The 22434-nt window shown below is 40.6% G+C and overlaps 4 protein-coding genes across 6 annotated transcripts; 2 read left to right on the forward strand and 2 right to left on the reverse strand.

Moving 5' to 3' along the window:
* Positions 1–994: 994 nt before the first annotated feature.
* On the forward strand, positions 995–2516 carry LOC116688475 (heat shock protein beta-7-like). Of its 2 annotated transcripts, XM_032514541.1 has the most exons (4): positions 995–1106; positions 1238–1371; positions 1762–1887; positions 2478–2516. In XM_032514541.1, the coding sequence occupies exons 1-4, from the start codon at positions 1028–1030 to the stop codon at positions 2493–2495; spliced, it is 357 nt and encodes a 118-aa protein (XP_032370432.1). In that variant the 5' UTR covers positions 995–1027; the 3' UTR covers positions 2496–2516. The 2 variants fall into 2 exon arrangements, with proteins under 2 accessions (XP_032370432.1, XP_032370433.1); XM_032514542.1 differs by lacking the exon at positions 2478–2516 and having other exon boundaries at positions 1762–2009.
* Positions 2517–2531: 15 nt separating this feature from the next.
* Positions 2532–5474, forward strand: cplane2 (ciliogenesis and planar polarity effector 2). Its single transcript, XM_032513012.1, has 4 exons — positions 2532–3239; positions 4091–4106; positions 4474–4594; positions 4680–5474. The coding sequence occupies exons 1-4, from the start codon at positions 3054–3056 to the stop codon at positions 4873–4875; spliced, it is 519 nt and encodes a 172-aa protein (XP_032368903.1). The 5' UTR covers positions 2532–3053; the 3' UTR covers positions 4876–5474.
* A 656-nt stretch (positions 5475–6130) lies between these two features.
* Positions 6131–9825, reverse strand: si:ch73-15b2.5 (rho guanine nucleotide exchange factor 19). The gene is made up of 13 exons (XM_032514532.1): positions 9513–9825; positions 9419–9481; positions 9194–9340; positions 9051–9115; positions 8679–8950; positions 7981–8140; positions 7725–7877; positions 7507–7636; positions 7328–7402; positions 7070–7162; positions 6813–6958; positions 6571–6735; positions 6131–6478 (listed from the first exon to the last, which is right to left on the reverse strand). The coding sequence occupies exons 6-13, from the start codon at positions 8022–8024 to the stop codon at positions 6433–6435; spliced, it is 852 nt and encodes a 283-aa protein (XP_032370423.1). The 5' UTR covers positions 8025–8140; positions 8679–8950; positions 9051–9115; positions 9194–9340; positions 9419–9481; positions 9513–9825; the 3' UTR covers positions 6131–6432.
* A 1124-nt stretch (positions 9826–10949) lies between these two features.
* ddi2 (DNA-damage inducible protein 2) lies at positions 10950–22190 on the reverse strand. 2 transcript variants are annotated; one of them, XM_032514524.1, is made up of 11 exons: positions 22037–22190; positions 21709–21881; positions 20756–20885; positions 19790–20080; positions 19567–19693; positions 19169–19296; positions 18624–18752; positions 18024–18127; positions 17687–17879; positions 13753–13801; positions 13252–13445 (listed from the first exon to the last, which is right to left on the reverse strand). In XM_032514524.1, the coding sequence occupies exons 2-10, from the start codon at positions 21844–21846 to the stop codon at positions 13791–13793; spliced, it is 1251 nt and encodes a 416-aa protein (XP_032370415.1). In that variant the 5' UTR covers positions 21847–21881; positions 22037–22190; the 3' UTR covers positions 13252–13445; positions 13753–13790. The 2 variants fall into 2 exon arrangements, with proteins under 2 accessions (XP_032370414.1, XP_032370415.1); XM_032514523.1 differs by lacking the exon at positions 13753–13801 and having other exon boundaries at positions 10950–13445.
* Between the last annotated feature and the right edge of the window lie 244 nt (positions 22191–22434).

Consider the following 22434-nt stretch of genomic DNA (forward strand, 5'->3'; position numbering starts at 1 on the left):
GAATTACTTCAAGCCTAAATATTCAGAAAAAATAAAAACTCTATACCTTACTTCTTTACAAAAGAGGATTAGGGCCACATGAGTTCTGAGTTTAATCTCAGAATTCTGACTTCATTTTTAGAAGTCTGAGATTATTTTTTCTTTCATAACTCTTGTAACATCAAAACTCAAATATAGTTTTGACATGCAGCCCTAATTAATTCCAGACCGCTTTCTAGCTCACTTTTCATATATTTGCTCACTCAACAGATATACAGTACGTGTGAACAAATCAGATCTTTTTGCTAACACCAACCTCTCAGAAATAAACTATGCAATACTGCCACATATAGCTCTTAACACTTCCCTGCTCAAAACATGATAAACTCTTCTGACATAGGTTGCTTAGGGCCTTTCTTCTGATACCACCCTCTGGCCAGTTACTATGTTTACTCCACCACGACTGGTGCAAGTACAAAAACTAATTTCGTCTTAACAGTTTGGTTTTCTTTACAACTTAGCACTTCAGCCTCACAGAGCTTGTTTTGGTGACGCCTGTCAACCAGATGGAGTTGATCAACCTCATTGACTTTGCCACGGTGGAGCAGAATGTCACACCTACACACAACCTTGCTCTATCATATCACAATCACTCAAGGTTTTCAATGAAAATGTATTAGTACAGTGTCTTTTCCGTGATAAATCCCTAAAAAGCCCAATTCAATTTGATCTCAAAGCTACTTTATGTTTCAAATTGACACTTCTGGTTGTGAATGACAATATCAATTTCACACCTGATAATTATAGCTTGTTCCTTCACACAGAAACAGCTCCACACCCCAACCACAAAGACTGCCAGTCTGGGGTGTGGCTAGAAATTTCGGACCTTCTGACAACAGTTCAACAACCGTTCTAACACACTGAATATCTAGAATGTGTGTTATGTTCCACTGCAGCTGAATCTCACCCACACCCACACATATATAGAGAGATAAGAATGACCTCTTCAGGATCCAGACCATAGATACACAACACCTCCTCAGCCTTTATGGAGAAAGGTCAAGGTATTTTCTCTGAAGATTCAGGATCACTGCCTCAGCAGACCTGTAGAGACAACAAATTTACAGGTCAGCTTAACAAAGACTGATTTTCCTTTTTATATAGCATGTTTGACCTGATTTTTTGTGTGTGTAAAATCAGTGAATGTTAGAAAATTGAGGACTGAAGATTTGAGAGCTGTAAATGATTTCTGTTTCAGGTCACTCATATCCTACAGGGAAGGTCCAAGTCATTGGAGACATTTTTCAGTTCACAGTCGATGTGAGTGAATTTTGTCCAGAAGATGTTATTATCACAATTTCCAACAACCTGATTGAGGTGCACGCGGAGAAGGTGAGCCATGCAGTCAGTCAGCTTGGTTTAGTAAATGGCCGAATCTGTAATAGTAGCTGCCAAATCGTAATGTGACCTGTTGTTTGATTGCTGAATTTGGCTTGAGATGAAGTATGTATTAAGTAATTTGATAGTATTTTTTATTTTGGCTGTATATTATTCTTTGCAACCAACATGAATGCACATAATATCAACATATAAATGACCTAAAGTACTCAAGTTATAGTAATAGATTGAATCTAATGGATTACTGGAGCAGGATTACAGAACAGCTCAAAGGGACTTTGAGTTTACACCAATGTAAAGAAAGAAATGTGTACAAATTCTTTGAATGTAACTTTTCAACACCAATAATGTATGCCTTCCTTGTGTTCTCCATACATTATGCAGCTAGGAAAAGATGGCACAGTCACAAACACTTTTTCACACCAATGCAAACTACCATCGGGTGTGGACCCCATATCGGTGACCATGACGATGGAGAGCAGCGGGGCCCTGACTGTGAGAGCTCACAGGTTTTCATGATGCCTAATGTCTCCTCCCTGCACTTTCAATGATTGATTCAATGCTGGAGTCTATCGCCCTCTGGTGGTGGGCAAAGCGACCCAATGCACCATTCATGTAGTATCAGAAATATGTAAAATCCCCTTCCACTGCACTTGAACCCAACAACAAGACAAATAATGTATAAAAAGTGGGATTTTCCATAATGCACTTGTTAACGTCATGTGAAAATCAAGGCCAAACAGCAGCGGAGGGCACAAAAACCTGAAATACTTACACACAACTTTTGTTAGCAGACTAACTGAACCGTTTTCAAGAGTCCTGCAACTCTACAAGGCTTACAATTTCAATTGTGTTGTTTTGTTGCTGTTTACACACTGACCAGAACCTGTAACTCACGTACCCACCCTCTGAACCAATATTGCTCAAATACAAGCACATTTCCTGTTTTACACCCAGATTTCAGTTCTGGGAACCAGACAAATCTGCCATGCTCAATGCTTCATTTGCCAGGCTATTTCTATTTAGCCAACTATTTATTTTAGTAATACTTCAAAATTAAACATTTAAAACATTGCCTGTCACTAAAAATGGACAAACATTTGCAGGAAATACAGTAAGCAGGCTACCGGAGCAAAGAACATACTGCAATGTGGTGAAAGTGGCCGAGGCAGAAGCTGTAAGAGTTATCTAAATCCAGAAGATGGCAGTAGTGCAACATTAAGGATGCAACTGCCGTTAAAACTCAAAGAAGAAGAAAAAGTAAAACACGGAAGTGACGTCAAGAAGCAGACATCAAGGGATTTTTATTTTTATTAATTTTTATTTACAAAGGCAACAACATACAATACACTTGTTGGGGAAAAGGATGTGCATGCGTAGCTATATATAATACACACGTCAAGGGATGTTTTTAGATTACGGAAGTTTGTCAGGTGGCTACACCACTAGTTAGCTAGCTATGCTATTAAAAAAATGTTATTTGCCGATAACAGTTTTACACGCTTTATGTTGAGAAAAGACTGTTTATAGTATTTTAATACTAACAACGGTCTTCCGCTACAGTAAGATCTACAGTCTGACCTTTTTTGATAAAATACTGACCTTAGTAGAGTGACGCTAACGTTACGTTTAGTTAGCTAGCTGAGCAGCACAACTAGCTAGCTAGAGACATCAACATGTCACATGTTACTCCTTCCTCCGGTTCAATCGTAGTAGCTGACTGGCATCGATGTAAAGACAGCAAAGAATATTTCAGCAAAATTCTACACAAGAAGAGACGCAAAAACTTCGGTATGACTAAGAAACTACCATTTTGGTTGAATCACAACAGTTTTCAAAAGAAACACATTATTAGTCATATGTAACAGCAGGGCTTTGATTATACGACACAGTATTTCAGGAAAACATTTTTGTTTTTGTATTGAATTGTCATGGACATGATCTACCTGCACAAAGGGGCTGGTAGATCCATGTGCATTTCCAATAATACATCTCCACCATCACTCACCAAAACAACGTTGGTAGTGGCATGATGTGGGTTTTGTCAAGGTTGGCTCTAGATGTAGGGAGAGTTGGTAACATTTGTAAACAGGACTTTTAATTGTCTTACGAGGCTGTGGGATTATGATGTCATAACTTAGGTTTGAGTTTGTGTAAAGAGAACAGTGTAAAGTAAATGAAATGTTACAAGCCCGTCTCTATAATACCTTTTACTGTTTCACTAAACATTCAACATGAAATCACTAAAAACAAGATGGCAAACCAAGATCTAGGATTGTCACGTGGTGTTTTTTTCTTCTTAAATAATTTGTGATATTGTCTAATGCAGATGTAGGAGATTTCTAAGAGTGGCATACATATTCAGCACTGGATAAATCAAATGACGAACTAATTCAGGGGCTCTATATAATTGCTTGAAAGCTACTTCCAGGCTGTCATGTTGTACATAATAAATTCCAATTCAGAAATTTAAGACCTATAAGTGTCAGTGGTCTTTGACCAGCACACCATTTTGACACTGTCATGACTGTGAAAATTTTGTACAAGCGCACACAAAAAATTTTGACGGCCTTTTAAAAGGGTTTTTACGGGGTCGTTGGAGTCTCGTGAGCCCCCGTAGGTAGACACAGTTATTTAAGATCTCATCTTGGCAAGAGCGGATTTTGGGAAAACTGCTTTGTGCAGCTTGCAGGCCCAAAATTTTCCCCAACAGCACATGAAAACCACGGGTAGGTTTAAAATGATTTTTTAGAGAAATTTACACAAAGGTAAATATGGTTACATATATTCATCCAATTTATCTCTTGTTTAAGGTATTGAGACAACAATGGTTTATTGGCCAGTGAAGTGGAGAAAAGGAGAGGCTTTTTTTTCCCCGTTGAGTGTGGGATGGGAGGAAGCTTGCGTAGATTTGCCATTTGCTGCCGTTTTTGGTAATAAAAGTGTTTTTTCACAGCATATTGTATTGAGTTATGAACTAATGGGAAACAGAAAATAAAGACTATGCTAGTATCAATCTAGATTTAAAAAAAAAAAAAATACCATCACACCAGACGTTTTGTCAAATCCCAGTTCCCTGTCTTCCAGGCTTGTAAGGAGCAGGTGGACGCCGCCCTTTTCTTGTTCTCCCCCGACGGCTCTTCGTGATCTGTCAAATCAAAATTTCTAAAAGGAGGGACACCGTGACGTGGGTTTTGAATTTGGTGGTTGGCACCAAGTATCCTTTTGTGTTCTTTAAAACTTGAAAGTTGAATATGAAAAAAAGTACAGAGATGGGCATTCATCCTTAATGTTCCCTTTAGATTTGACCTTTTCATGCACTGTGATGTGGCAGACAGAGACGTGAGAGACTTCCAGGAGACATGGAGCTTACCGGTGCTGCGTGTAGGTGGGGACGTCAGTGACACGCTGGGTGATGTAGCCCCCCTCCTCAACTGCCTGGCGGAGAACCTGTGGCATCAGGACTGTGTTACAGCCAGATCAGCCAGCCACCCTTAACAGCAGGAGACAGAGACTCTACTTTAATGCCAAAAGGGATTTTAAAGGGCGTTGAGGTGAAACTGGGGGTTTTACCCGGGGTTTGTCCCCTTTTGGGGGAAATTTGCATTGGGCAGTATCTGGGACGTGTTTAAGCTTTTCAGGTGGGAGAGAGGCTGCTGTTGAGATGAATGGGCATTCCCTGACACTAGGACTGCTGTCAAGATGGATTCTTGATTCTGAAACATCTTAAATTCTATCCTGTCAGCAGGGTGTTGTTCAGTCATGATTATGGGTATGTTCCATTGCACTTAAATTGCTTCCTCGAAACCTCAACTTGCTTCCCTTAAGGACTAGCCAATAAAAAGGAAATCATAGAAGGAGAGAGGCAACGAGCAAATGTGTTTTAGAAGGATGAGACGTCCTTTCCTCTGAAGAGTCACATGAATTTGTCAGTTGTTTGGGCGTTAACTTTTTCAGCCGCATGGATTCCGGGAAGGCTGCTCTCGTGTGCCCTCGCCTATAGCTTCTCAGTGGTCCCTCCTCAGGGCAGAAATAAGAGCTTTGAGACGGCCTTCAGAGAGGAGGGACAGAACACCTTCCGGTTCAGCCGAGGAGCTAACAAATAAGGGTAATAAGATTCAGCCATTACCTGGGACTCGTTATATCAATGTGCAGAAGTTTATAAGTTTTGTGTTCTCTATGCCATTGAGTGCCAGTTAATTAAGTTCATGATTAACTTCTCACTTTTATGTATTAGTGCCACAAATTTAATTACTTTGTTGGAAACACCCTTTAACCACCGTTTTGATTCCTTAACATCTAACAGCACCAAAACAGTGTGTTAGAGGTCCAGTGTGTAATGTGTTTAATTTTATAGTTTAATTATCAAAATCGGTGTTGCCCGTTCACAAACTTGTCCTTTTTCATGAATGAAAATATATATCTGTATCACCACCATCAATTGGCTTGGAATTTTATATTTCCATTAACTTGGGTAGACACTCTATTCATGCACTATTTTGAAATAGGTTAGCCGGGGAGAGGCGTACAGGATCTATCGCTGCTCTGCCTTTTTATTTGGCACAAGAGAGTTGACTGCAATATGAGCTCAACACTACATGGCACAAATTCCTACACAATGGGCCTTTAAATACTTTTGTCAAGATCAGGGGCCGTTTTGTCAAGTTCTTGTTACAATTGGAAGCATTAGGCTAGTCATAACAGTCAGATTTAAAAAAAAAAATAATAATTAAAAGGCACATTGCTTAAGAGGCCAGCATTTTAATACAAGTGAAAAAAAAAAATATCTATTCCCAATTATTTAAAAAAAGTCACCTTCATGCTGTGTGTCTAATTGTGACATATTCAGTGCGTGTTTGAAACCTTCATATTGTGTCATGTGGTCTTTATCAAGTGCAATCAAGTTAAGATACATTTTAAAGAGTGAACCAAATTTACAGTTACAACATTTTTTCAATTATCAAAATGTATACATTAGTAATGTGCGAGTTAAAACAAGCAAAGTTTGAATTCTAAAATCCCAATTAGCTAAAAATTGCACAATGATTTTGCCCATCACTGCTTAGACGAAAGTGCCTTCATCCATGCCTCTTCATCTGACCTGCAATTTAAAAAAAATAAGGAATCACAGATGGATGACTGGCTGCTCAAGAAGCTTTTAGACATTAAAAACAAAAAGATGTGCACTTGTACCTTGTGTGTGCAACAAGTATCATGGCAGTGGGTTGTCTGGTGTGACTTTGAGAGAGATGCAACAGGAAGGAGTTTGGGGGTAGACCCAGGACCTCAGCCTTCAGATGCTCAACGTGCACATGTGTGGGGAATTCAGCATGATCCACAACTTTGAACCTCTTGTCCCTGTGCCGAGAGAAAACAGTCTGAAATTCAGTAATAGGAAGGTTAAAAATAGGTTTGTGGTGTTAAGATGGAATTACTTTTTCAAGGAGATGATCAAAAGGTCATTGAAGAGGTGGAGGTAGACGCTGACAAATGATACTCTCGAGTTGTACGCGGCCACAGTCAGCTGCCTCATGGAACCCTGGTGCACCAAAAAACGCCCACTCACGATCAGAGGGACTGACTGGATGGAGGAAGAGGCAATCAGTCAGAATTCAAACAGACTTGATTTTGTTGTGTAAACCTGCAGATGGTAATATAATCTGTGAGAAAAAAAAAAAGAAAAAGTCATCACCTTTACTTTGCAAAAATCCAGCAGCACTTCCAGGCAGACCAGCTCCTCGATTTGTTTCATTTTTCTGACCCGCTTGTCACACTCTGTCACTATCTGGTCATAGTAGATAGTAATGCAGTTTAAATTTTTTAGAGACGACTTTGAAAGCCATCTACGTGGCAATTCCTATTAATTTTTTCATCTCCCTTCCAATAACAAGCTCACTCCGTAAGGAACCGAATGTACAGATCTGAACACTTGAATGTAAGACAATATTACCTCATGGATGGCTTCAATTGCTTTTTCGAGATTTGAAATTGAGGCAGAGCCTGGTGTAGTCAGTTTCAGGATGCTCTGAAATGACAAAAAAAATCCATTTGAATTCTAAAACATGTCATACAAGTTAGAAACTTATATGTATGCATTTAATTTAAAATTAAATCACCAGATGCCTATACCTCTAGGATGAGTTTAGTACGAGTAATTCTCTGGAAGGGAAGGACAAGGAATGACTTCAGGCTCTGTCTTTGACACACTGGGTCACGCTCAAGCTTCTTGATTGAATACACAAAGTCCCTGTTCGTTTGCCTTCAAATAAAAAAAGAGAAATGTGTCTTATGGAAAGTCATTGGTGTATCAGCAATGGCATTAAGTAGGCTACAGAACTGAGACTTACAGTAGCTGGTTGAAAAGAGTCTCTTGGTACATCATGTTGGTCACATATGGCACATAGAGGCGGTGAAACTCAGGGCAGTGCTGAAGCACAATGTCTCCAACCTGAGATAACAACACACTCTTTCCCAGTTGAATTTCCAAATCCATAAGAAACCTAGAGGAGACGGACACCAGCTCAGCATAGACACCAACAAAACCAGTAAAAAAAAAAAAAAAGGAAAGAAAAATAATGAGGTACTGGTATGTGAAGCTCTGACTTTTCACTGGCTGTCATCACACAGCGAATGTTGGAAAACAACATGTGATGCTCCCTTTGATTCAGAGTCCGTTTCAGTGCTTTGATGCATAGAAGTGATTGACTGCAAGTCCAAGGCTCCTTAGGTAAGACGCTTCAGAGCCGATCAACTCAAACATCGACTTTAGAGGAAGAAAACAAGAACAAGGATTAAGGGAGAATGTCACATTAAACCTTAAAAGAGCATAACAGATGCAGCCAACTCTGTATGTCATGTCAGCAAGTTCCCTGAAAAAAACAAACTTTGGACACACGGTATATAAAATGCACTAACTATGGATGTTGACATGCTAAAAAAAAAAAAAATAAAATTCTAGAAAGTTTCATAAAAAGTTAGACGTAACATGCATGATGTAACCATATCTAAATGGGTAACTTTAGCAAAATAACACGCTAAATGCTAAAAGCATGACATGCCAAGTCTGAGAGAATAACCACTTCTGATTTAGGTAAAGCGTTCAGCCTCTCTACACATAGGCCTACTAGTAAATAGCATAGTTATCCCTCCATTTCCAGCCTGTTGTGTAACAAGCATTAGTGACCCAGGCCCAATACTTCTGCTACACTTCTGTTTTTCCTGTGATAATGAATATCATTTGATCCCAAATTGGATAAGCAATCTCCACATGTGTAAAGTATGAAAGAAAGAGCTTTCCACACCTCCTGAAGGCGAATCTCTCTGGTCGTCAGGCTGCTGAGCAAGCCAGACGCCTTCACCTCTTCTAGATCTTGCCAGAGAGTACATGGAGTCACTCTGACTGGTTGAGATAGAGGTGAGGATGGAGTCGCTTCAGGAGAGTTTAATTGAGGGGATAGAATGTCAAAGCGACGCTGCAGACCACGGGGGCTTATCAGTTCAGACACAAAACTCGTGCTCAGTCTGCGAAGACCGTCTGTTACCGCATGCAGACAGTAGTCCTGATACAGTGGGACTGCAGAGCAAAGGAAGAAATGCAGACAGGGTATTTCTCAGTGATGTAAATGTTGCTCTATTCAATAAATGACAAGGCCAAAGAAGAATGGTAAACTTACAAAAATGAATGTACTTTGACTGGAATGGTACACTCGGCACTTCCTCCTCAGCTGGATGTGCTGCCCTGGGTTTTATTAAGCAGGCCACATTCAGTTAAAAGTGTAAAGTATTATAAAGAGTACAACAATTTACAGCCTCTTACCCTTCTGTGCTGCTTTCCTGATCCTCTAATGGAGATACAATTGGATAGTCCTCAATTCTAGGTACTGACAAGTGGTTGGGCACAGGGGAGTGCTTTTTAAAACCCCATGCCACCGACCTGAGAGCTGACGATATGTCTATGGGAGGACTAAAAACAACAAAAACAAGGACACGTGTTTCATTGTCCTTATCCCACATGGAAAGGGTTTAACCATGTGGTCCTTACCTGCAATTCTCAAGCTGGCTCAGGGAGTCACTGCTCTTATCAAGGCCTCCAGTGTCCTGCAAACTGTCGGTTTCCAGAGAAAACCTCAAAGGACGCTGATCTCTTGTCTTTACGGTTTGTGAAATCAAGTGATTCACTGGATGACTAGCTCCAAAGTAGGAGTGTAAATTAGCAATAATGTTGCTGCTCCAACAGGGGTTGTTTTCATCTGTGTAGCCAAACTGAGCCATAATGCTTCTGTCTAGAACTGCTGCCACCAATGTTGTTTAAAACTCTGACCCCAGTGCAATTGTGGATGTGTTTATCTCCTGAAGTACCCTTGATTTGCTCCGGAGCCACTCGGATTAAATGATCTGTTGGATGCAGTTTGAGTTACTGAGCTGCAATCACAAAAACTCGAACCAGGTGTGGCTCTCTTTTTCTTAAAGTTCAAGCTAACGAGCTGTGTCCCAGTTCAATACCAATTGAAATTGAATATTTTGAATTTATAGACTGTTGGTTGAACAAAACAAGCAACTTTTTAACGTCACTTTGGGCTCTGGGAAAATCAGATTTTTTAACTATTGTCATACATTTTATAGACCAAATGATTCATCAAAAAAAGATAAAAAGATTTGCAGGCTAACTGAAGATCAAGACAATTAGGAAATTGAATTTTTTTACACACCAACTGGAGGAACAGGTTTCACTTTCTGCAGTCAACTATTAATCTTTGGAAAAAGATTTAGCTATAAAATTGAATTGGCAGTGACATTACAATTTCAAGGTTTTAGTGCATTTGTAAAATGTGCACAGATGCACGTAAAACCTTTAAGCATTTCCTGTCAAACAGTTGATTTAGTTAAGTACATTGATTTTGTTGTTGCTGCTGCCACTGTACAGTGGTATTTTAAGTTTAGAAACCCATGCTAAAGTTGACTAAAACAATGACTTAAAAAAACCATCTTTTGGAAATCTTAATGCCTTCATTAAAAAAAACAGGAAAAATCCAACCTTTAAGGACAACAATGTTCTTTGTGAATGAACAATGTATTGTAAATAAATAAAATAAAAGCCAGTTATTTCATTATACCCCATGCCAACCTCTGTGGTGAAGGGTAGGTGATAATGTCAGGCTATTTTAATTCCAAAGGCCAAGGGAACTTTATCAGAATGCATAGTATCCTGGAACCATAAAATAACTGGCTTTTAAAATAAAAACCTGCCTGTTTCTATGGGAATTTAACATAAGGAAGAACATTTATTCGTTTAAAATACATTATTCATTCACAAAGAAAATTGGTGTCCTTAAAGTTTGGATTTTTCCTAATTTCTTTTAAATTAAGGTATTATCATAAATTTCCAAATTATTTTTTTATTCCTCTTTTTAGTCAACGTAAGCATGGGTTCCTAAACTTTTGAGCACCAGTGTGTGTGTGTGTGTGTGTGTAGATATATATATATATTTATAGCAAAATTTGGTGACTTTATTAAGATGCAGCTCTAATCCCACTGCGTTTACCAATGAAGTACAAAATAATTTCGCACAGTGTACAAATACTTGTTCCATTTTATTTGCAATTTAAAATGTCATACAAGATAAAAGTAGATAATTCAATCTGCCTGAACATTGTTGGTATATGACTCAAATAAAGCCATTAAAATTCTTAATAAATGATGTACTGACATGGCAATATTTTAATGAATTACAAAATGAAAATGGGTGTGCAAGATACACACACTGTGATGATTTGACACAAAAAGGTCTTTCTGAACAGGAGCTATGAACAGTTTTGTAATGTACACATGGCAAAGCATTCAAACTGTGGAAAATAATACACACAATACAAGATAACCTCTGTAATACACAGACTGAATTTAAAAATGCCAACAAACACACGTGTGTCTCAATTGTTTTTTCATTGTGATAACACCCTAAAGGGGGTTCCACTCCATCAGGAGACAGTATTTGTAAACTTGATAAAAAATGAGCAACCCTTCTAAACTGCAGCAGTTCCCACAATGACGCTTTTCCATCATTGTGATCTGATATGTGAATTGAAGGGGCAACAAACAACAACAATCAACATGGCGCTTTATTTATCAGCAAACTGCTTCAAATATTCATATTTGTGCTGAATGATCTAAAGCTCACCAGACAGAGCTGTTCTGGAATGGGGAGTAGAAGTAACACTCCTCCATTTTGAGATTTTTTTTTTTTTTAAAATTTATGCTCCACAACTTAAAACAACAATAGTTTTATGGCATATTGAAGGGGAAATTACAATAGTGTTTAATGGCTAAAGAATCAATCATACATTGGGCATTTAATAATGTGTCAATGATGGACGACAAAACAAGAAGAAAATCAGTCTACCATACCAATTCTCTAAAAACCAATGAAATGGGTGGCCACCCAAAACATCTGCATGCAAACACACCTCACATATGCAATATCCAGAAAAGTATTACTAGTTGTCCTGTTTGTTCTTGGATATTCTGTACGACAAACCAAAGGACAGCATTTCCCTGTGTTTATACGTGCTCCCTGCTAAAAAGAAAAGGGACTGAGACATCTGGATCAGTAACAAGGTATAAATAAAACAGATGCCGAGTTAGGAGGCTGGGGACTTGTATGACTAGTTATGAGTCTAGGTGGGCACAGTGATACTGCGGGCTAGTAGTGCCAGTAGAGCTAGCTCCACAACCCCATGGGCTTGTTCCAGCGCCTCTGCTGCCTCCCCGGCAGAGAACCCTGCTGCCTGGATTCGCTGGATGTGCTCAGCTGGAAATGGTTCTATAAAGGGATGCCCGGGTGGGAGAATACGGGCTGGAGATGTAAGCTGGGGAGCCTGATCAAGAGGAGAGGTAGAGGGGGAGGACATGCTAGAGACTTCCTCAAGTGAGCCCACTGCCATAGACAGAGGGCTGAGAAAAGTGTGCTCAGTCTGGAGGCCAAGAGTGTCTGGGGTGTTGGCGCCTGAAGCACGTCCATCTGCAACCCCTCTCCCCTGCTGCCCCTCAGGAGGTTCCCTGAACTCCAGGTCCCCAGGAGGATCAGGAGGAACCTCTGGCTCAGTCTGAAACCTGCTGATGTTATTTGCTTCATCTTGCCCACATCTACCTGCCCTACTCTCCCCGGGCCCGGAGCCCTTAGGACACTGCGCTGGTCCCTCCACAGTCTCCGCTGTCTCCCCGCTTAGAGGCTCATCGTGGCCAGAGAGGTCTGGCGCAAGACACTTAGATGGTCCCTCATCAGACACAGCAGCAACCTCGTTGGCTTTGGCATTGCTTGGTTCTGCACCGGCTGTGATGGCAGTATTGGGGATACGCTGGGTGTTTTCGGGTGTTGGGGTGCATGGGTCGGGGGCGATTTCGTCTGAGCAGGAGGCGCTGTGGTTTTGGGACTGAGATAAGTTGTTGGACACCAGCAGCTCGTGAAGCTCCATCAGAGCGGCTGCCAGCGATGGGATGCTGTCGGAGCTGGAGCAGTGCTCCCCTTCAGGCTGGTCCCTCTCAGAGGACACCACGCCCTGGGAGGCAGTGGGGGACTCCATTTCAACAGAGTCATGTTTGTCAGGAGTGCTCGGACAGGCTTCTGTGGCATCAGCGGTGTCAGACTCAGTTGCCTCCTGCTCCATGGGTTGAATGGGGGAAAGTTCCTCTTGATGGGGGAGCACCAGACTGCTCATCACCTCATCTGATCCGTTATACCCCTCTGCATCGGTTGAGGGACTGGGTACAGGGGGCACTTTGGAGTTGCTATGGACAGGCAGAGGGTGAGGGTGGACCTGATGAGATGTAGACTCAGCATCTTCTACTGAGGACGAAGTCAGAGGAAGCTCCGGGAGACCAGGGGGGTCCCGGCACAGTCCTGGTGCTGAGGCCTGCTCCATGGCAGCCGGTGCGGACTGAGAGCGATCCAGGGTTTGGGGCTGGCCAAGGGAAGGGCTTTGGGAAGGGGAGGTGGATGAGGACATTTGGTCTAAGGTTCTGGGTAATGTAAATGGTGGGGGCTGCGGTGAGGTAGTTTGTCCATCTGCAGTGTCTATTGTAAGAGACAATATAACTGGGAATGAAACAGTGTGTGAAGCCATCTGGAAGCATTATTAACAGAAAACACACACACTTCCTTACTAAAAACTCTTGCAAAGTTCTTGAATACCCGCTGCACATATCGTTTGTGACTTGTGCCACTTTTGACTGTTTTTAACAGTTATAAGTATTCAAAATAAATACGTAGAGACAAAAGGTACAACATCAATTAACCAATCCAGCAGCAAAACAACAGCAAAATAAAAGACATAAATAGCAATGGGCTTAGCACTGGCAATGGACTTGTGAATTTGCAGTACCTGGTTGGTAGGGCCCTCTCCAGTGGTCTCCAAATGCATCAGTGCTGTCCTGCTCAGGGGTTAGGGCGCACACCACACACATCATGCAAAGGGACGGAGAAAGTTAGCAGTCACACACGCAGAGCATGCAACAACCTATCAACCTTTTCACACACACACACACACACAGATGTGAAAAGTGTCATCCAAAAACAGCCGGAGCCTACGTCCTGACAGAGAGGTCACAGTGTAATCACATAACCCATCACTGAACCTCAGAAAACTCAACTGAGGTCACGTCAGTAAGACATTTGATAAAAATCCTTAAAAACATGATCATCAAGACCAAAATTGATTCAACAGCTGATTGATGCCTCTTCTTTTGTGGAGGATTGCCTCATTTCATAACATGGCCGCTGCAGTTCCCACACATCCATTGCAACTCTGCTGCTGCTGCTTTTTGTTTGAATTCTACTTGCAATGTGCAGCCATTACCGGACATGACTGGCTGATGGAAACAGTAACAATGACTGAGTGTATCAATGGCAATAGGCCAAATGTTAATGTTAAAAGCATTAAAGGGAAACACTAACATGATTATGTTTTGACAATCTCAAATACTAACACACCTCCAACTGGTGGAGAAAGCACCACTTTCTGCTTATAGTTAACCTCGGAACAGTTACTCTTACACCCACGTAGGAGTGGGAGACATGGATAAACTATCACAGAATATTTAACTATATATCACAACATTGTTAGTAGTGATGAAACAGTTCATACTTGCTGCTGTAAGATCTTACTTATTTACTGTGGAAGACAGTCCTGCTCACACAAATAACCACCTCATTTCTCTATTGGCACTAGATGTCCCTTTCATATTGTCTTTGTAAAGGGTTTTAAAATGCGGTTCTCACTCTTTCAGAGATCCATCTGCACTGTTGGCTAACAGAATCTGACAAAATGTAAAAGTCCGTGCTAAACACTGCAATAAGACACACTCAGTACTGCTGATTAGCAACGATGATTTTATTAAGTGTTAATGGAGGCAACAGCGATTAAGGGTTGTCTTCAAATTTCTGCTTAATATAGGTGTTTAAATACACAGTAAATGCCTATCACACCCGCAAAAGGCAGCTAAAAAGGAGGCAAACGCATACATAGACAATCGCTCTGTGTTATGTCTCCTAATGCAGTATTGGCACAATTATAGCTTTAGTGCGTAACTTAATAATAAAACATCAGTTACATTCAAGCTATTACTATGAGAGGATACAAAGCTAATTAAGACTCAGCTCTACAAAGCTCTGTATTTCTCAGCATGGCTATGTTTAGAAATTGGTGTCGTCCGGTGACTTTCGCGCACAGGAACTCATCTGAAGAGTTCATCATGTTATTTTTAATCCTCCTTGTCCTCCTCGGCTACTACCAACTGTGGGTAGGGATGACGGGCGATCACGGAAGGCTTGTGTCATGTGAATGCACTGACAGAATTGTTGTCATTACGTAGAATAATGCATGGGGGAGATAGAAACTACTCACTATAGCTTTAACTATCATATAGTAAAACCAAAGGTTGCTAATGAAGTTAGGGCTGCACTATTAATTGAATTTTAATCACAATCACGATTTTGACTTCCCACGATCAAATTTGATCAAGCAATTTTTTTTTTAAATGCGTCATTTCACAGAACGCGCCGTTTTTTTTTGCAAAGCCAATCTTCCGCTCCGTAAACCACTGTCTGATCATAAGCCAGTCAGAGTTGTTCCCTCCACCGCACAGCTTAGTTTCTAGATGGAGACAGTCACAGAGGACAGAGTAACGGGAGGAAAATTCAACAGATAGCAGTCGGTTATACGTCGGTCTCAAGGTCTCAATGCCTGTGTGGGATCTTTTCTCTACTCTCTCTCCTCTTACTCTCCGCGCAGCCCCGCCACACCGCGGTGCCGGTCCATACTTCTGACATTTGTCCAGTTTTAATTGTTATTAACACAGCTGTATATTGCTAAGCATGAGCGGGAAACCTTTATTTGTACCAGTGTTTCCGCTGGTAACTCTGGTATAGCGGCCGCCACGGCAACTAACTTCAGTTTGTAGAGTAACAGCGTGTGAGACGGAGCCTGCTGGACCTGCAAGAGATGTGACCCATGGCCGGAATATCATAGTGCATAAAAATGCAGCGCAGTGACGACACATGCAATTTTCCTTTACATGTGTTGCAACTGTATGTCTATACAACATACAACTTCAACATAAGAAGAACGTAGCACAATATAGATGTGAAAGCAGTTATAAATAGCCTATGTGACAATAAAAGTTGTTTGGTTAAAATCAACAAATAATCATGATCACAATATTGATAAAAATAATCATGATTATTATTTTGGCCATATTCGTGCAGCCCTAAATGAAGTGTTAGCTAGTTAGTAACCACCATATAGAAAGTGTTGGGGAGTAACGGAATACATGTACTGGCGTTACGTAATCAGAATACAATTTATGAGTAACTGTATACTGTTAGTTACAATTTAAATAGTTTACATTGTTGAAATCAATGGATTCCACAAGTTTATTCACTATTCATTACTTATCTAAATAAATTAAGCTAACTCCATGCATTTCCCAGAAGCCCCAATATGTAAACAAAAAATGAGCTTTTTGCGTGGTAGAGGTAGAGATGCCAAACAACAGAGCCAGGGCAGGAGTGTGTTTCTATCTTGAAAATTCAAACAGCATTTCACATTAAAGAAACAGGAAGAACGAAATATAACTGTGCAGTGCAACCTCTACTTGCCAGCAACCAACCTCCTATCAATGTCGAAATGACTCCACCTCCAACCTGAAGCATCTCAAAGTGCCCATATTATAAACATTGTTGGTTATTTTGTGTCTCTGATGCTTCCACACACATACAAACTTGGACAAAAAGCTATCCATTCTGTTTTGAGGGAGATACAGGTTACTGCCTTTAGTCTCCAGATGAGCTGTTCAAAATCTGCTAGCATGCTAGCACGTTCTCAATGGCAAAAAACTGCTACAACACACACTAGTTCACCATAATCTACTAAAGAACTACTTGCAAGTTCCTGTTTTGCAGGTATTCCACAAGTGCGCCCTCGTTTAGAAGAAGTCTCCCAGCTAATCCTGCCTTGTACTGACCAAAGTTGGAGAAAGAGTTATCTCGCTGATGTGAGCCTTACCTAGCTACTGCGCATGTGGGACGTCCAACAAAGATAGTATAGAAGTGAGATGTCTCACTCTGTAGCTACAACGGAGAGCTAAACACATTCAGCCAGTTGGAATAGAAGAACACACCATAATAGGCATGTTTAGTAAGCAGTATTTGATGGCCGCATTCCTACACTTCTAAAATGCAATTCAATGTGGAAATAATCTAAGTATTCAGAATAATGTATTTTGTAACAAATTCCGTTATGTTACTCAATCTGAGTAATGGAATACATTACAAATTACATTTTTGGGCATGTATTCTGTAACGGAATATGTTTTGAAAGTATCCTTCCCAACACTGCTTATAGATATAGTTTCAAATCATAATAATACATTTGGTTTTAAGTGCCTTTCACTTAACCCCAGGACACTCTACATTCAGAATAAAGCAACAAATAAACCCAAACCTAATCATAAGTGTTTCCCTTTAGGCCTAAATAACTTGATCTTAGCCATGAACTCATTTATCTTCTTTTATTATATGCATTTACATTTGCCTGATAGATATCTCTCAATTTCCTGACCCCATCTTATTCTGAAGTACATTTAATTTGCTGAGGTGATGACATAAAGTGATCATGTGACTGAAAATTCAGATGACCGCATAAATGGGGTTGAGAGTAAGAAGCTTTAAGTGGCACATGCAAATGTGGTTCTAACTGAGCTGAAACAAGCCCAATGAAAAACAGGCTAAAGTGCAGTAATGGGAGACCGCTTTCTTACCGCTTTCCTGTATGGACCGCTGAAGTGCCTCAGCCAGTTCTCTGTCACCAGTCTCATCTGGACGGGCGTCTTCACGCCCCTCTGCTCCGTATGCCAGTCGGGCACACTCTGGCAGGTCGGCCTCACACAGGAAGCGAGTCTCAGTGCCCGTAGTGCCTATTAGAAGCACGTTCTTCTTCAGGTCTATCGAACACTACAAGAAAAAACACATTTAAAAATATTCTTCAACCTTCCTTTACATTCAGTATACAAGGAACAAAACAATGGAAATATTATGTAACTAATTGCAACCAGACACTGTGCTGCACACTGTGATCCGGTAAAAAGGGAATCGCACCTGATGTCTCTTCAGCATATCCAGGCCAAGCAGCATGTCCATTGGCTGGTCCTCCAAGATTGAGAAAGAACAAGGAAGGAAGTCCCCCTCTATTTGGACCTGAGCTACATGAGCACAATGAGACAACACAATTTAAACTACGCTGAAACTGCATGCAGAAGCTTGAATGCGGATGCAGTTAAAGGAATAGATCAAGGGAAAATGATTCTGCCTACCCAGAGTTCGACAATCTCTAACACCATTGTAAATCTCTGTGTGCAGTTTTAAAAAGGCATGTTGAATTTTAAGTTAAGGTAGTTTGTGGATATCTGCAGTAAGTTACTAGCGTTGACAGCGATTCTTACAAAGCCATTTTATAACCACACATTGAACAAACTCACAACAGTGGTATGAACCATAACTATGGGTGAGAGTGACAAGGAAGTAGACTCAAAAACATCCAATAATTGTGCTAAGCTATCTATCTTACCATTCAGCACATTTCTAAAACTGCATGCAACGTTTGTTCAGCAAAAACTGAATTATCAAACCTTCATTTTTTCTTTTTGGGAACTAGTCTGACGTTATAATACAGTGTTGCTCAAAGAACCCAACACTCACCCAAATGAACTCTGCCAATGATCTTCTGGGTGCCGACTCCTTTGGCAATCCCGGCCCAGCGACGGTCCACCAGCCGCATGATGTTACAGCGCTCAGCACAAGCTTGGCTCATGATGGTCATCTGGGCTCCTAAAAACAAAGAATGTCAGAACTCTACAAAAATATTGAATGCTTACCAAACAAACAAGAATCAAAAAATGGCCTGTGCAATGAAAAGGGGAATACAATGCTGTGTAAAATCCAAAATGGTACAGCAAGTGAGTCATATTTATGTGCTTTAGACTAAAGTTACATTAGTCTTTTAAAGATAACAAGGGGAATGAGATCACAGATAGAAGTGGCTGAAATCGATTATAATTTACACACATGCAGACCTGTGTGAATCAAATCAGAGAACGCAAACACATTTTGCTCTCTTGTTCATCTGTTAAGCAACATACAAAAACTAAACCACAAAGTAGCACACCAACATCTCAGTAGCATTCTCGTTCATGGCCGGAAAATTGCTACTACTACACATGGGATCAGGATTTAATGCTCATTACCTGAGTCAACAAAAGCTTTCACAGGATGCCCATTGACTTTGCAGTTAATGTAGAGCATAACCACCTGTCCAAAGCTTTCTGGGGCCTCCTCCATTGCAATGGTCATGTTTTCTTCCACATTGTGCTGCCTGAAATATGCACAAATCCAAAGGGTAAGACATTTTCTTTAAGAATAAAAACATGCTGCTTAACTTTGGGGAACAAGCTTCCTGTCCTAATGTAAGTTATAAATTGTACAGTCAAAGTCATGAAAATTCATTATATTAAAAATGATTACACCACAATATGCAGTTATGGAAGTAAAACTGAGCTGTAACATGCTGAAGACGAGGGGTATTATGTGTTGTGTTGTGAATATTTACAAGTAGACAACAAAATCTACGGTCTATGCCCCATACCTGATGTCCTCCTCAATCTTAGCTTGGGCATCCAAATCAAAAGGATCAGCAGTCAAAAGCCTAATCCTCTCCTGCTCTCTCTTGGCTCGATCCTGCTGCTGCTCCTGCAGCACTTTGGTGAAACGCTCTGAGGAAATAGATAGTTACACTAGCAAGATCGATTCAAATCTGCCATAAACAGAAATAGTGACATGTAACATCAACTGTTTTTTTGTTTGTTTACCCAAGTCTCCGCTCAACAGGGCCTCAGCAAGTGGCGGGTTTCGCTCCTTGAGAAGTGAAAGCTCATGTGGATTGGATAATAGCATTTGCTGGAGTAAGGCAGGGTCATCTAGCCCCTGAGGAGAGGAGCCACGAAAGGCCATTGGCGTGGAAGGTTGTGCCGCGCGCTGTGGCTGCTGTTGAGGCTGCGGCGGCTGCTGTGAAGCCTGATGCTGCGGCCTTATGGCACCATGTTGACTAGTTGAAGATGTGCCAGGGATTGTGATGGAACGAAAGTCAATATGGGGCAAACCTAGAAGCACAAAGGATAAATAGTGAGAGGTTATAATTAGGGCTGTTAATCAATTAAAATGTTTAAATCACATGATTGTCCATGGTTAACTTACGATTAATCGCACATTTTTTGATTTGTTCTAAATGTACTTTCAGAGGGATATTTTACAAGTTTGGCTGGTCTGGTGATCCCCTTGATATTATCACGGAACATTTTATGGTTTCTGCTAGCCATCCACAACATTACTGCTGTCCTAATTTCCCAAATTATGGAGCTGCCCGAGGCCCAAATTACAGAACGTGTTAAATTGTTTTTATTGCGTTCATTTTCAGAGTCCTTGTTATAATGCATTAATCTTTTATGTCTTTTGAATAGTGTTGCCTTGTGTCCCTAGATTTTCAGTCAACACTTTTTTCTTACTGTAACCTGCACTTACTTCCCTCATACTTTTGATCATGGTCGCTAACTAGAACTACCAGCAGTAATACAAGTTGAATACCTGTATTTGGACGTAAAACAACATTGTGAATATCAGCAGTTGTTTTTGTTTCATTCCTACCTATTTCTGAACTCTCAATTTAAGTCCTACGCAAAGTCAACCCATCATCCGCCTTCTTGTGGAAAAACATCAATCCACCGAAGAACCCTCAGCGCAACCTCTCTTTCATATACTTTTCAACAAATGTGTGTTACCTGGAAAGGCTGGCTGAGTTGGTGGGGGCCTTCTGTCAGCTTGCCTGAGAACCACCACATCTCCATCCTTAACACCATAGGTCCCCAAGGCACGAGTGGGGTCTTTTAGGGGCTGTTCTACATATGTGATCTGTTTATGGAAAAATATAGAATAAAACTGTATATCATCATCCAAAAGATTGAAAGATTATGCTTGTGTTGTAATTGATGTGACTATTGAATCCCTGACTGAATAAGCTAAGCATGTTAACACAGATAAGATATTAAATTAACTGAAATTGTACAATTGTTTCAAAATGCTGTGGTCATTAGGTAGCACTTCCTTTTGCAAACTCTAATTTTCAGTAAGTTAACCAGACTGTGAATGATATAGCTATAGTTTCACTGGCTGGCCAATTCGGTGGTCTTCCTGACTGCAACTATTGCCATAACCCAGATCTACGAGGTTATTTTACTGGCTGTCAATAATTAGTTTCAGGCTCATTTTTCACCCTCACTTTCTGTTTCCCGCTGTGTGTGTTTCTGTTTCTGTTTTGCAAACAGACGTATTTCATAACAGACCAAGCTTATCAATTATGAAAAGGAAGACAACCCCCTAGCTACATGCGAAAGAGTTTCCCAAAAAAAGTAAAGCCTTTTTAAAAGCAGTTAGTTTTTATTATCTTTGTGTTATCTTTAGCTAGCCTAACAATTATCCTCGAGGCTTTAACTAGTCTGCCAACAGTTAGCTAAAGTAGTTTGACTTTCAGTTAAGTTTAGACTAGCTACCCACTTAAGCCGACTGTTTGTAGCCGTTAATAACCATTGGGGGCGGTCCGTGTGTCTGCAGTTAATAAACGAGGTTTCGCAACAGCCCGTCCATCAAAACAGCAAAAGTACGATTCATGCTAGCAAGTCAGTTAGCTAGCTCATAGCTACGTTAGCTCTATGGCTACAGCTAGCCTGGGTCTTACCTGAATTTCCCCAGCTGGGATTCCTGATTCCAGTTCACAAAGTGCTATAAAGTCTCTCAGCTCCAGCTCTGGAGACACATCGAGGGCGAAGGTAGTTTCTGGGCGATCCGTCGGCGCGCAAAACACGGTGACCAGCATCGCTTTTTTTGGGGCAGGATCACTAGACAAACCCGCTGTAACAGAATGCGGTTAGTGTAGATCCTTGTTTCACAAAGGAAAACCCAATTGTTATTGGTATTTGGTACAGTTGTAAGATATGTTTCAGTACAAAAAGCGTCAAAGAGTAAACTGATATTACACGGACAGACAGTGGCTGCTTTGCACTTACTGGGTAAAAGCCTGATGTGACAGTTTCTCTATTAACAACAACTAAACATCAAGTATTGCTCAGTGCCGCATTTCATTCAGCTTGTTTTTCGACATGTCGCATTACAGAATTTGCAGTCGTGATTCGTGAGAAGTTTCTTCTTCTAATCTTAATAGCACTGCAGGCCAGAGTCCTAATACCACCATCTATTGGATCCTTTGGAAATTACACACATTCAATACAAGGCATAATGAAACTGGGAATAATTATACTATGATAATTTAGCTCTTTTAGGAGAAAAGTTGTTTGGTTTAGAACGGCAGATTGATTGATTATAAGGCTTTACGAAATTAATATAAAAAGATTTAAAATTGACATGACTACACTAATAAGTAACAAACAGTGGTTGTCATTTCGTT

The sequence above is a fragment of the Etheostoma spectabile genome, chromosome 4, assembly GCF_008692095.1.
Source record: "Etheostoma spectabile isolate EspeVRDwgs_2016 chromosome 4, UIUC_Espe_1.0, whole genome shotgun sequence".
Taxonomy (NCBI): Eukaryota; Metazoa; Chordata; class Actinopteri; order Perciformes; family Percidae; genus Etheostoma; species Etheostoma spectabile.

Coding starts and splice junctions, on each gene's coding strand:
- cplane2 (XM_032513012.1), top strand. CDS start 3,054: ATGTCACATGTTACTCCTTCCTCCGGTTCAATCGTAGTAGCTGACTGG. Junction 4,595..4,679: donor AATTTGGTGGTTGGCACCAA/GTATCCTTTTGT, acceptor TGTTCCCTTTAG/ATTTGACCTTTTCATGCACT.
- si:ch73-15b2.5 (XM_032514532.1), bottom strand. CDS start 8,024: ATGTTGTTTTCCAACATTCGCTGTGTGATGACAGCCAGTGAAAA. Junction 7,878..7,980: donor GTGATGACAGCCAGTGAAAA/GTCAGAGCTTCA, acceptor CGTCTCCTCTAG/GTTTCTTATGGATTTGGAAA. Junction 7,637..7,724: donor ACTCTTTTCAACCAGCTACT/GTAAGTCTCAGT, acceptor TTTTATTTGAAG/GCAAACGAACAGGGACTTTG.
- ddi2 (XM_032514523.1), bottom strand. CDS start 21,846: ATGCTGGTCACCGTGTTTTGCGCGCCGACGGATCGCCCAGAAACTACC. Junction 20,886..21,708: donor TCCCAGCTGGGGAAATTCAG/GTAAGACCCAGG, acceptor TTCCATAAACAG/ATCACATATGTAGAACAGCC. Junction 18,128..18,623: donor CATTGGCAGAGTTCATTTGG/GTGAGTGTTGGG, acceptor GTGCTCATGTAG/CTCAGGTCCAAATAGAGGGG.
- LOC116688475 (XM_032514541.1), top strand. CDS start 1,028: ATGGAGAAAGGTCAAGGTATTTTCTCTGAAGATTCAGGATCACTGCCT. Junction 1,107..1,237: donor TAGAGACAACAAATTTACAG/GTCAGCTTAACA, acceptor TTTCTGTTTCAG/GTCACTCATATCCTACAGGG. Junction 1,372..1,761: donor TTGAGGTGCACGCGGAGAAG/GTGAGCCATGCA, acceptor TACATTATGCAG/CTAGGAAAAGATGGCACAGT.